The sequence below is a fragment of the Azolla caroliniana genome, unplaced genomic scaffold, assembly GCF_043228905.1.
Source record: "Azolla caroliniana isolate FFs.n. ecotype wild unplaced genomic scaffold, voAzoCaro1.0.p SCAF_16, whole genome shotgun sequence".
Classification (NCBI taxonomy): domain Eukaryota; kingdom Viridiplantae; phylum Streptophyta; class Polypodiopsida; order Salviniales; family Salviniaceae; genus Azolla; species Azolla caroliniana.
Window position 1 is genome coordinate 1,592,978 of NW_028230451.1, and position 13,524 is coordinate 1,606,501.

General features: G+C 37.3%; 1 protein-coding gene and 1 pseudogene across 2 annotated transcripts; both read left to right on the forward strand.

Moving 5' to 3' along the window:
• Window positions 1-376: 376 nt before the first annotated feature.
• LOC147853480 (uncharacterized) lies at window positions 377-2,376 on the forward strand. The gene is made up of 2 exons (XM_087332662.1): window positions 377-684; window positions 845-2,376. Exons 1-2 carry the CDS (start codon window positions 418-420, stop codon window positions 2,138-2,140), a joined length of 1,563 nt encoding a protein of 520 aa, XP_087188788.1. The 5' UTR covers window positions 377-417; the 3' UTR covers window positions 2,141-2,376.
• A 2,753-nt stretch (window positions 2,377-5,129) lies between these two features.
• On the forward strand, window positions 5,130-11,309 carry LOC147853481 (signal peptidase complex subunit 3A-like; annotated as a pseudogene). The gene is made up of 7 exons (XR_015531224.1): window positions 5,130-5,255; window positions 7,272-7,640; window positions 8,398-8,445; window positions 10,203-10,264; window positions 10,366-10,419; window positions 10,503-10,573; window positions 10,669-11,309. The product of XR_015531224.1 is annotated as a signal peptidase complex subunit 3A-like (transcript).
• The last annotated feature ends 2,215 nt before the right edge of the window (window positions 11,310-13,524 follow it).

Below are 13,524 nucleotides of genomic sequence, written 5' to 3' on the forward strand. Positions count from 1 at the left end.
TGGCGGGGATGAAGGGATGGCATGACATGAGGTAACCTCTCTCTCTCTTCTCTCTCTCTCTCTCTCTCTCTCTCTCTCTCTCTCTCACACACACACACACACACACACACACACACAAATTACAATGATAAAGAAATGGAGGCACCTCACAAAATCCACCCCCTTGGGAGATTCACATCCTACCAAACTTTGTTTCTTCTATTGTTAATATTATTCACTACCAATAATACATACATTTTACCTTTAACCCATCCTTTACTTTACTTCTAAATCCTTCCCTTTGACCCAACTTCCCCTGTTTCTCTCTCTCTCTCTCTGATAACCAAAAAAAGAAAGGGAAAGCTTCCCCACTACTCACTTCAATCCTTCTCTCTTTCACTCTACTCCTCCTCCACCTTGTTTCTGTGTTTCTCTGCCATGGGCTCTTGTTTTAGTAGAGGATTGAATAGCAAGAAGAAGGATAACTCAGCTGTCATACATAGTTTACCATCATCTATGCCTTATAAACCTCAATATGTCCTTCAAGAGAAGAATCACAATCACAATCACAATCACAATCACAGTCACAATCACAGTGATGGTACTGAAAAGATTGCATCTGCGACAGATTCCGAAGCTGCGATGCCAGTGGCCAATGCCGAAGTTACTGCCGCCCCCTCGATTGACACTCCGACCCTCCTGCAGGTTAGTTGGATCAATAGATTTTTCTTCACCTCACGCACACACACACACACACACACATCTGCAAGAAAACGAAGAAGAAGAAGAAGAAGAATCGATCTCTTATAAATAAATGTCTTATGTGTGATTTAGTGTTCATTTCTTCTTAATTCCCTCTGGTTAGGATGAAGAAGAAGTGTCTCTACCTCTACCTTTAGAGGAGGATTTGGTGGGGAGCGAGGCTAAAGTAGAGAAAGCACCCACCTCTAAATTTAGTAGCACAAGTGGTCTAAAACGCACACGCTCATGTAATGAAGAGTCCATGTTGGTGGAAGCCAAAAGGAGATCTTTCCATGGAGAAGAAGGCATTGAAGAAATAGAAGAAGAAAGTGCCCCTAAGTTCTTGGAAGGACTTGAACTCATACCCTCTTCCTCAAGTTTGGAGCAATACCAACTGCAAGAGATTAACAATCTATCCGCCGGTTTCTTTGAGCTTAAAAATCGATACCTCTCTTCGTGCACACCGAATGCTTGTTCGGATCGCCTCCTTCCTCTTCTGCAGAAGCACCCCGATGCCTTGGCTATAACGCCTCGTGATTCTCTAGTGCGACCTCCTCTCGATGAAGGTGTTACCGAGAGCTTTGCTTCGACGCGATCTCAAACTCCTCCATCAATCGACTCAGATCTTCACTACGCAAAGGAAAGGAGTGGTAATGACACCGAGGTTTCTAATAGGTCTCCGATGGAATTTCTCGAAGAAGAAAAAGAAGAAGAAGAAGAAGAAGAAGAAGATTATTATTATTACTATGAGGATGAATCGAGCTCCGATGAATCAGAAACCTTTGAGTTTACGCAAGCCGTTTCGGAATATTCGCCTGGGAATAGCGGACACCACAATCGGAACCTGGTCACACTCGAGGAAGAGGAAGAAGAAGAGGAGGAGGAGGAGGATACAGAAGATGAACACGAGAAATGGGAGTTGTCGATTGTGTGCGGTCATCAAAATGGTGACACAGAAGAATTCGGTCTAGTGCCTTCGAGTTCTTATGTGAGGTGTGACGGAAACGAAAAGAAGATAGGGGAAGAAGGAGAAGAACAAGGGACATCTTTGAGTATGGAGGACATTATGATGCTAATGGAACGGAATGAGCTCGATGAGGAGACACTCTTATCTTTTCTAAGAGAGTCAGAAGCAAGGTGTACATTATTGAGTGGGCCGAATGCTACACCGATGTCTTGTCCTCCATCCGAAGTGGCATCGGAAGTGTCGTTTGAATTCAAGATCAAATCCACGGGATCGACCCCGCACTCGACACCCTCGACACCAATGTTATCGGCAGGATCAACACCGAAGAGGATCTCACATCTGAGTCCATTGGCATTGACACCTGATGAGATTGCCGAGATATGGGGAGTGTTTGAACAAAGACAACAGTTACAACAACAGCAAATGAATTCACCTTTCAAGCGTCTTTATTGACAATGTGGGTACCCTTAGAAAACCCAATATACCCATCCATCGATTCACTTTATATGATGATGGATATCATGAAGAGTGGTTTTCTAGGCACACTTACAAAAAGCTCCCTTCCTTGTATGTGTAAAGTTCTTTGAAAGTATAAAGTGTAACAGCTCATATGTATTTGTTTCAAGCTTATACAGAAAATCCCTTATAGAAAAACTTGTCTTGTTGTTGAAGCTTAGTATGTTCTCAAAGCTTATGGTGCACCTACACCACATAGATATTTGGGGACACTCTCGGGACTAACTTTCCGTTGGTTAGGTTATGTTGTGAATAATTCTAAAGGTATAACGTTTTTTGCATATACCAAAACAGGTTGAGCACATTGGCACACCCTCAAAAGCTACTTCTTGTGTTACACATCTGTTTTGAGATACTTTTAAACCTTATGTTCATATAAACCATAGCTTTAGCCAAAATAGGATGTATACTCTTTGGTAGCCTAGTTTATGTGAGGGCAATAATAATATCTATTAGTCACCATTTACGCTTATAGTTAATAAAGTGGCAAAATTGATTTCAAAGCCTTGTGGGGATAAATAATACTAGAATGTGCATTATCATTGCAACTCTGTGGGACATTTTACCAAGGCAATTGAGAATTGCAATAGAGCCTATAAGATTTGACAATCAAAACATGTAGTGTGTATCACCAATTCCATTTCAAATGTCAAACTTCTTTAAACTTCTAGTGACAAGACAACAAGATGTGAAGTTCAAAGCATCACATTGATGGAATGAATTTAGGAAAGAGGTTGTGTCTTTGCCTCCCAACCATTGTGTTACACCTCATGTCCCAATTGTGCATCAACAAATATTAGGTACTCATGGAGGCCATGTGTATGACAAGGGAGCAAATACGTTGCATGCACGTGACAAAGGAGACATCCCAAGTGTAGGTTGGCATTCATCATGTAATCGTACAATGTATCTTCTCAATAATCATTCCATATCCCTTCATGTAGCAAGGACAAAGTGGACAAGCAATTCTAGGTTGCCATTCATCATCCAATTCTACAAAAATATCATATCAATAACCATTATGTACCCCTTCAACAATATCAATATGAAAAGTTTGTTCGAGGCCCCTAAAGTTCAATTGGCATCAATTTGCACTTTGAAATAATCAAAAACGAAAGGTGTAACAGAAGGGCCAATGTGTTCCCTAGTCATAAAAAGCTCCCTATTTGTACAAATAAAGGGAGACATCTTTAGTAAAGATTGCAAAAGTACCAAGGTTGTGTCCTAACCACAAAAGCTCTTCTTGCATATGCATATAGTTTTCTGGATTCTTCCGACCTATGTTCATGCACCATAACGTGACCTAAATTACTTTTTGTACTGTTATCTCCTTGAAATTTTTTGACATTCATTACTCTCTAGCAGTAGCCTCAAGTCATTCTAGATTGAGTGCTTAATGTTGTTCATGCACCATAACATGACCTAAATTATATTTTGTATGGTTAGCTCCTTGAATTTTTTTGACACTCATTACTCTCTAGCAATAGCCTCAAGTCATTCCAGATTGAGTGCTTAATGTTGGTTTGGTCAAACCATGTATGATCAAATTTCAATCCATTAGAATTATGGACATCGCGTGTCTCTTCGTATCACAAGGGCACACATTTTTCAAAACAATATTATTTTAGAAACTTGTTGTTCCTTCTCAGACACATGGTTTGGTAGACGTTTGCAGAGAGTCTACATTCACATGCTTTTTGTTAGTGGTTTAGTTAGATTGTAATTCTTGGTTGAGATAAATGAGGGAAGAACTCCATCTAAAGTTTCTACGTTGTATATTTAGATTTTGAACTCCAAACATGAATGACAAAGACCCCTGTAGTTATTCAAGTGCATTAAGTCTTAACACTTTTGCCGTAATCACATTGTTGATTCATACGTACGCGAGAACATTAATTCAAGGCAACCAACAAAATCTTGTCATACAAAAAACTTAAAAGGTACAAGTTGCAAGTATGTTTCATAATTTACAATTTGTTGTGAAAGTGCAATGATAGAAACAACGTGTCTACATGGGACAAAGGTATGACAACAAAACATATAACATGTAAAAAAAAATCTTACCTACAATTTACAATGTTTAGATTGAAATTATGTTGTTTATATCAATATTCCATTCCTCACATAAATATATATGCTTTTAAGTTTTTATATATTTGCTTGTCGGTGGGAGGGGATATTGATCCTTTTTCTTGCGAGGTTTGTCTTAAGGGAAGTGTCACCATGTAATAAAGGGGTCAATGCATGTCCACCGTAGGATCAACCAAACACAAGATCACATAATGATTCATTCAAAAGTGTGAAGTGGAGTTAGGAAGGCACAATTATCCTTTTTCTTTCTAGGTTTGTCTTTTAAGGGAAGTGCCACCATGTAATGAAGGGGTCAATGCACGTCGACCATAGGATGAACCAAACACAAGATCACATATAGAGTCAAAAGTGCGAAGTGGAGGTAGGAAGGCAAAGCGATCCATTTTCTTGCTAGGTTTGTCCTAAGGGGGAAGTCTCACCATGTAAAAAAGGGGTCAATGCATGTCCACCACAGGATCAACCAAACAAAATATCACATATAGATTCAAACGTGTGAAGTGGAGTTAGGGTTAATAAACAATGCAAGATAATTCAGCTTTGAAACACATGATTGTCACCCGTGAATTACAAACATAGAACCCAAACCTAATACCCCGAGGAATGAGAAAGAGAAGGAAAGAAAGATATATAAACGGTCTTCTAAGAAGACCGACCAAATTCGGCCCATGAGAGCATGACAAATTTAACCGAATCGCCCCAAGTTTAGTGAGAATGATGGACATAGACTTCCACTACATAACCAAAATTTAAGTACATAATTTTTGGATCCCAAGCGATCCTAATGTTATTCCTAAGGTAGGACAGGACAGGACAGAACAGAGGAGCCTGGAGATTTCCTTCTGATTGTTGACACTACCTGATCGTGGAGATTTCCTTCTGATTGTTGTACTACCTGATCGTGGAGATTTCCTTCTGATCCCTGCTCACCGATTGAGCGACATCTCCTGCTCACCGCTCTAAGGTATGTATCTTGCTTCTGTGTGTGTGTGTGTGTGTGTGTGTGTGTGTGTGTGTGTGTGTGTGTTTCCTGCTGACATCCCACATAGAGTAGGATTCATCCGACCAACTAATTGGAGGCAAAGAAACAATCTTTCTTTTCCTCACTTTTGAAAAGAACTTCACAGGCATTATCGGTAGTTCATCTCGCAGACAAGCAATAAAATGCTTCGTATCAAAGGTATCCCCAAAATCACTAGACATGAACATAGAAGAGGAATGAATTCCATATGCATTTACTCCAATTCGAGGATGCAAATATGTATGCATGTGTATATCAGAGACCGGTTTTTTCACGATTACAATTGCACCTTTTTCCTATTCAATGTCCAGACTCTCTAAACCCCTTTTTTCATATTCAATCTCAGTAATACCCCTTTAAATGGTACCATTCTCCCTGCAAAGGTACTCTAGCTAAAGCTCCTCAATTGAGATATGTGCATAACTAGTATGTATTTTAGTGGTACTAGTGATTAATTTTGGACTATCACTATCATGGCTTTCTCTTAGTATACCTAGTTTGAATTGTGGATGTATGGATTGTCAAATATTCTTGGCGAAGTCAATAACCTTCAGCAATAAAGATTTCACCATGGTGTAGACTTGATTTTGTCTGTTACGACTTGATGCATAGGCAGATTTTTCTATTGGTTTAAAAGATAAATTTCTTCTTGGAATCTAGAATGATGCATTAATGATTGGCAACATTGGGTTGATGCATAGATTTGAAATCTTGGTGATGAACTTCTGCTTGCACAACTATGATGGAATTGTCCCGTTCTTGCTTGAAATTTCAATAAACATCATGCACAAGGAAGTCCTCCATCAGTTAGCCAAATAATTTGTTAAAAAAAAAGAACTTCTATAGGAATGTGCTAACGATTGGAATTTGGTGGATTGATGGATTGTGGAAATCTAGGTTGAGAAATCTTTACTCTTGATGATAGTACCCAATTGATTCCCCCAAGCAGAATGTGGTGGCCTTGTTGATGGTTTCGCTAGAAATTTACAAAATCTCATGCAATGTCACAATGCTTGGTTGATGTATGAATTAACAAAGTTTGAACCAAAAAGTTAGAACTCACTAAATCATAACTAGTATATATGGGTTCACTGGTACTAGTGATTGTTTTGGACTGATGGAACAATGCTTCTATCATCAATGGAGGGAGGGTTCTGTCAATTTAACTCAAATGATCTCATGTGGGGTGGATACGTTGCTATATATTATCTAGGACAACATAATGATTAGTGGACTCTCTATGTCCATATGTACATGGGGCGTCTTAAAGCCCATATGGTTGCATCATACATAAGGGTAGGGGATGAAGTGTGCCAAAGTTCAAGGATAGCCAAAGTTGCATATCCTTAAGTGAGTCGATTCACGGTGGCGTGGTCATAGAGAAATGCCCATTCATGCTTATAAATTTGGCCCCTAGATATGGACAAGAACCCACCACTTCCAACATGTCCGCTTGATAGGTTGAAGACAACTTAATAGAAAGTCAATGTGGATGCATGGAAGTTCATGGCCTTAGTATTTCCGAGGTTTACTGTGAGCCCCTTTTCACAAGGAATACCATAAAGGTTATTGAAATGATATTGTATACTTGCACGAGATTTAGGCACCAAGATTATGTCGTCAACATAAAATCTCACCATCTCCATGTTGCTACCTCATCTATGTAGAGGCCGAAGCAAGTAGGGGAGGAGAGCATATTTGCTTCGTAGAATGTTCTCTTATCTATTCGGAATGTCTTCTCCATATATCCATGGATATTATAGGTTCTTGGAGTGATCTAAGACTAGTAACAATGACACTAAGGATGGAATAAGTCTCTTTTGAACGTGAACATGAAATTCATGCATAATTTCTTCTCTTTGTCTTTTTTTCTCTTGATCGTTTCCTTCAATATTGTTTGCAATAGATCTGTTCCCTCACTTTCTTTTACATTTAAATGTGACTGCATGTGCAGTGTAGGCTAAATTCAGCTGAGTCAACCCACACTCATAAGGAAGCAATTGAGTTGTTGGCCAAATTTGGTCATAGAAGACGTTATTAGTTAATCTCTCTCTTTCTCTCTCCTCTCTCTCTCTCTCTCTCTCTCTCTCTCTCTCTTTGCGTGTGCATGTGAAGGAAGGAAGAAAATAAAACAGAGGAAAACGAAAGGAAGCCAACACAGAATAAAGCAGAGTGAAGAAGAAGCAGAAGACAAGACAGAGGATGCATTCCTTCCTCTACAGGCTCAATGCTGTCCCCACCTTCTCTGTGTTGGCCCTCAGCACCATTTGCTTCTCTGCTTCCATGACTGATATCATCCACACTTCCAATCCAACTGTTGATATCAAGGTAAAATCTCATGTTCCTTCTCCTCCTCTGCTCTCTGAAGATGTTTTATCTTTTTTCACTGATCTAGATTACTTTGACTACTTCTGTGTGTATTTTGTACATGGGTTTTGGATGAATCCGTTAGATCTGAACTCTTGTGGTGCATGTCATGATCTCAAATTTTAGGGCTTTGATTGTAAATTAGCTACCTTCTTTCCTAAAAATTGTTTTTTTATTTACTCTGCAGAGTGCATTGCTAGCTCTTTTATGTGTATTTTTCATTCATGGATTTCTGATGAACTGTTTGGGTGTGGTGGTGGTTATAATTTCATAAATTAGGCTTTTACTTACGTTAACATTATCCTTTTAGCTTATTGCAGAGGACATGAATTAAAGTTTGGATTTTATAAATGTCCTTAATTTCGGTAAACTGGAATCAGCTTTCTATGTGTATAAGCATCATTAATTGCAGAAAGATGAACTAGAATTTGGATTCTGTGCAAGGAACATCTTTGGAGAAATAATCCTTTTTTGAAGGTTTATTTAATCATGACTTGCATTTATCTTATTGTAGCTTCAGCTTATTTCAGAAATTTAAACCCATCCCTAGAATATGCCGAAAAGTTAAAGAGTGTGAACATGCTATGTAAGAAAGAGTCTCTAAGTGACTATCTAATGATTGTCTTGCATCAGTGAAATTCTTAATCACTCATCTAATTGTGTCATCACCACACTTACCATTACTGTTTCTCTTCACTTTTCTTGAACTTGTGATCAGGTTGTGAAGTTTGAAGGATTACGGAGGACGCATGGAGGGAATGATGAGGTGAATTGATTAATCTGTGCCTCAACTAGTACTTTATCGTAACTTTTTTCTACTGGGATGGAACTCGAGGCATTATTAGAAAATGTTCAATATGGATTCAAAAGGGTATTTTCATGTTAGCGTTATATATAGATGATTCCATGTCTATTAAACTTCTCTATGGTTGCATCAACTTCTACAGGCGAGGTTTCTATTTATTTCTAGCTTATCTTTGAGCTGAAAATCAGTGATACTTATCCTCTTTGACCATTGATAATAGTCACTTACTCTATAAAGGTAGAGTATATGTCCTGAAAGATGGGGAATTGCAATGTCAAGAATCCTGCTAGTCCTAGCAAGCAGCATTCAGAAGTTGACAAGACTATATATCTTTTTTGAAACAACATCTACAGGTCCAGAATCTATCGATCAAGATTTTATAATAAATTGTATTAAATGGCAAGTCGAAAAATTAAGAACGAAAGTGATTACTTCGTTTGCATGAAAGTACTGGAGAGGAATGGAAGATTGTATCCATGCATTTTGTGGATTACATAAAACACAAATGCAGAACCATTATTTGTGTAATACTGGATTAGGTTAACCAATTTATTAGCAAAGTGATAGGAGTGTAAAGCTAGTAGTCATTCTGAAGGGAGTATTCAAGAGGTTAGATGCCAATCATACCATTGATACAGTGTCAAATCCTAAGATTATCTGTTTGCAAGAAGGCGAACTAATAGGGAAGCATATGTATCCAGAGCAAAATTTGCATATAACAGCAATCTTCCAAGTAGGTGCAGTCCATTTATGCAACTGTTTCAGGCTTAAGCATTGGGTACCTTTTGCAGTTGATCTGCAAAAGGAAAATCTTTTAGCTACAAAGGATTGATTTCCTAGATATTTCTACCAAAAGGAACATCTACTGCTTATGTTAAACTGAGATGATGGAGTTTTATCTTCGGAGGCACACAAGCATTCCTTAAGAATGCTTAAAATATATGGAAAAAACCATGTGTAAGGGATAATGGTCAAAACTATCCCCTAAATATTGTTTCCCTTTAAAATCCTTAAAATAAGCTAATAAGATTGTCCAAATAGCTTACAAGCTCCGACTCATGGTTAATAGTAGAGTGCAGCTAGCATTATATGTCACAAATGATGAGACTGTGGGGTTGGGCTCTTGATATACCAAAATAAGGAGATAAAAGAATACCTGGTTAAGAAGAAGGATGGTTCCAAAAATAATTCCACATGTATCACTATCAATAAACGGTTGCAGAGCTAGAACTTCAGAGCTGTAATTTTAGTATGGCAACATCTCTCAAAGGGGAGGAATTGTTGGATAACATTGAAGTACGTGTTTAGTAGTATGCAAAGCACATGCTTTCATGATAATTACCCATCAGCTTGGCACATAGTTTGGATTCATATTGTTCATTCTTGTATAACATTTTCTATACATTAAAGTTAGAAATTTGTATGATCATAAGGTTTATTCCATAGCATTTGTTATCTAGAGGGAGGTTGTACAGTGTATTATGGCTCTATTTTGAAGCTTCAGGTAAGTGTTTGGGAAAATTTTCTTTCCTAATCAGCCGAGTCTCATGCATTATAAGAGGATACCACAAAGAGATGAAAATAACAGAGTGGTATATATATTGCTATCTGATTTTGTTTCCCAAATCTCTTTCAAATCATGTAGTGGCCTAGAGCAGCTTATAATTGTTGCAGTTTGATGCACTACTGTTTGACAAAAAAAAACATTTTTTTGCCAGTCTCAGATGTTACTAAATATATCGGCAGATTTGATGTCATTGTTTACATGGAACCCAAAACAGGTGCTCGAATGTATCCGTGCATAAAAATATTCAAGCCCCTTCCATAAATCCTTGTGTTTTGAATGGGCTTGTTTTTGTAATACTCATTTTCCACTACACTGCTTTTTGTGTTCGTGGCTGTCGAATATGTACTCCCAAGAATTCATGGAATCAGGTAAGGATAATCCTCTAAATTGCTGCTGTAGCTCTTAATGTGATTTAAAGACAATCCTCCCTGATGCTTTTGTACTGAAACAGATTTCATTGTGGGATAGCATTGTCACGTCGAAAAAAGATGCAAAAGATACAAATATTCGATGATTGATCAAGTAGTGCTTTGACATTGGATTACTTCATACTTCTTTTCCTATTAAAGAGTATATACATATTTCTTACATTGTGCACCAATGTTTGTTTTTCTTAGGGAAATGATTTACAAGATGTGGAGTTCAATCTCACAATGTATTGGCATGTTATGCCAAAAACGGGGAGGATGTTTGAAGGGAATAGTTCTCTTACTGGATTCCAGTTTCCAAGTAGCTATTTTTAATAGAGAGCAAAGGTTAGGGCAATGATCAATTATATATCTAGAAATATATGGGAACTGGCGTATTACTTCCAAGTTTGAGAACTCATGATCATACCATGTTTCTGTTAGATATAATCAATGATCAATCCCAAGTTGTCAATTTATCCCCATATAGTGTGCACATTTTGTGATAGTGCCCCAAATGAGGAGTAGCTATTGTGCAACTCGACCATATGGGTCGTTAAGGTGTCAATCTAGGAAGCCGTAAATGAGTAGGACACAATGTATTAGCCTACTGCGCTCTTTCCTAAATAGGATTGACACAATTAGAAGAATACTTTGTGGGCATGTTACGATATACTTAGTCTTGAAGTATGTGCCATTGACTTTAAGATTAGTACTATCTAGAACTAGATTGTATCTAGGGACCTGGGTCATATTAAATGACAAGTCAGTTGACGGTAAAGGAATATCTCCACTACTATCAACTGGCTTGCACATTTAATGTTACACTCAGACCAAACAGAGAATATAATCCACTCTCTTACACAGTGGTTGGGTTGATTATCAGTCCACACTAATGTTGTAGTGAGCTAGTCCAAATCCCATCTAAGCTCTAAGGTGTGAGCGCATGGGTGAACTACCATTGTGAGCGACCCTCATATGTAATAGAAGTTTTGTTTTCATATATTCATCTCTTTGATTATAACTGTATATACCTATCTAATCGATTCGCAATATTTCTAATAGTTTCATTAACGACAAGTTGTTAATATCGCTGTTTGAACTAAATTGTCTCAGTAGAAATAATTTTTTTCTAGTTTTGTACTACTATCGGGGTTAAGATTTTGAGTCAGTTTAGCATTTAGAAAGCCGGTGTGTATTGGGGAAAAAAGATTCTTCATAGCAAATTTATCTACTACTGCCATCACTCCTATACCACTACTGTGTATTTGGAGCCATACCATGTGCAACACTTCAAAAGTTTCACCACGGTTTGTATTTTGTTGATACACAATCATATCAAATTTTTTTTGTTAATTGTGATTGTCATTCTCTTGGAGGGAACATAATCTTTACCTTCATAATGTCACTGTATATAAATTCTTGCAGCGCTCTCCTACTCTTTTTGGCTTACATTGACAATAAATAGATGGGAGACTTAAGTTTAAAAAGCATATCTGATCATATGGATTAGCTTTGAACAATTTCTAATCCTTTGAAATAAATAGGTTTATGTATTGAATCTCAAGTATATATCGAGCTTTGTTTCGACTTTCATTACAATAATGTAGCTCCAAACATTCTTGTCATTCCTGAAATGTTTTATTATTATTATGATATTGGTGTTGTATAAAGTGGAAAGCTTATACAATTACAAGTATAGGCCCAATGGAAGCTATAGAAATTGGTTGACTAGCATTTAGTTGGATTGAAGATCCGATTAGGTCAATGAAGGATGCATAATGCTTTCTTATATACTTTCATTAAGTAATACTTTTAACCATTTTCTCATATAATGCTATGCATCTGAAATCATATTTGCCTCTTGTAAATTCAAGATCCCATTAGGGCAATTACTTCTAACCATTTTCTTAAATACGCAATGTGTTTGAAATCCTATTTCGGCGGAAAGTTGTTCAGTCATCAAGTTGTTTAGTGGAACTAGATTTGTAATTGATTAATGAACTTTTGCAAGAGATTCCTAGAAAGGCTTGACTCTATTGAATACGAGTTGATGAAACTAAAGAGGCCCTAGAGCCTATTCTCAAAGGAGAAATATTGCCCTACTTATAGCTTTCTCACTTGCCTCTAAAATCTATACAACCACTTGTATGATGTATCCCTAATGAGAGGGGGAAACAACCAATGATAATGTGTCAAGACATGCAAATAATAGTGTGGGTCCTACAATTCATGAGGTTTTGGAACTGGGGATGCCTACGAGTCCTAACCTCTAGGCAACATAGCTCATTGTTTGTTTCTTTTGAATATCTTTGTAATGATTCAGATGGATTGCCCTACTATGTACATGTACCCTGGAGGCGTCTTTTCAAGCATTAAATGAAAGTTGTCAAATATTTTAGACGACCCAATTGGAAGGGAATATTGTACCAATCCTAAATTCCTTCTTTCCTCTATGAACTCTCTCTTTTGAAGGGTGATGTCAAAGCTACAAAACCTTTATTTTGCATGAACACATATTGCCGAAGGCTCAAAACCTAAATGTTTTGCACAATACAAATTGTACCCCTGCATTTAGATTGTAGAACTTAACATAATGACCTTATTCGCGATGTATATAAGACCATGCTATAATGTTGTGCTTGAACATGTAATGGCTTGTTTTCATTTGAGAGAAAAATCTTGTTACATAAACTTGAATATAACTTTATCATTATATAAATCTTAGCAAAATGTCAAAGAAAGAAAGAAAAGCAAGGACTCTCAAAATCAATATTGGAGTAGATTGACGATGCCTTTCTTGGAGTAAAGGAGACACCTTACATTTTAGACATTCTATAACACTATAAATTTATCTAAAATTCATCTCGAAACTCTCTCTAGGTCTATTTCTTGTGGACACAAAACCTCTTAGTTGATATTGTTTCTATCATTGATTAATTTCTTTGTTCTCTCTCACCTCTTTCATTTAATATTTGGAACACAATCGCAATCACAATCTCTTGATCTTTTCTCTTACTAATCATTCATCTCAAGAATGTAATTTAATCGGCACACATCCAAACT

Excerpts from the sequence above, each read along its gene's own strand:
- LOC147853480 (XM_087332662.1), top strand. The coding sequence starts at position 418 with ATGGGCTCTTGTTTTAGTAGAGGATTGAATAGCAAGAAGAAGGATAAC. Across the intron at positions 685-844 it reads ACACTCCGACCCTCCTGCAG|GATGAAGAAGAAGTGTCTCT; the intron begins GTTAGTTGGATC and ends CCCTCTGGTTAG.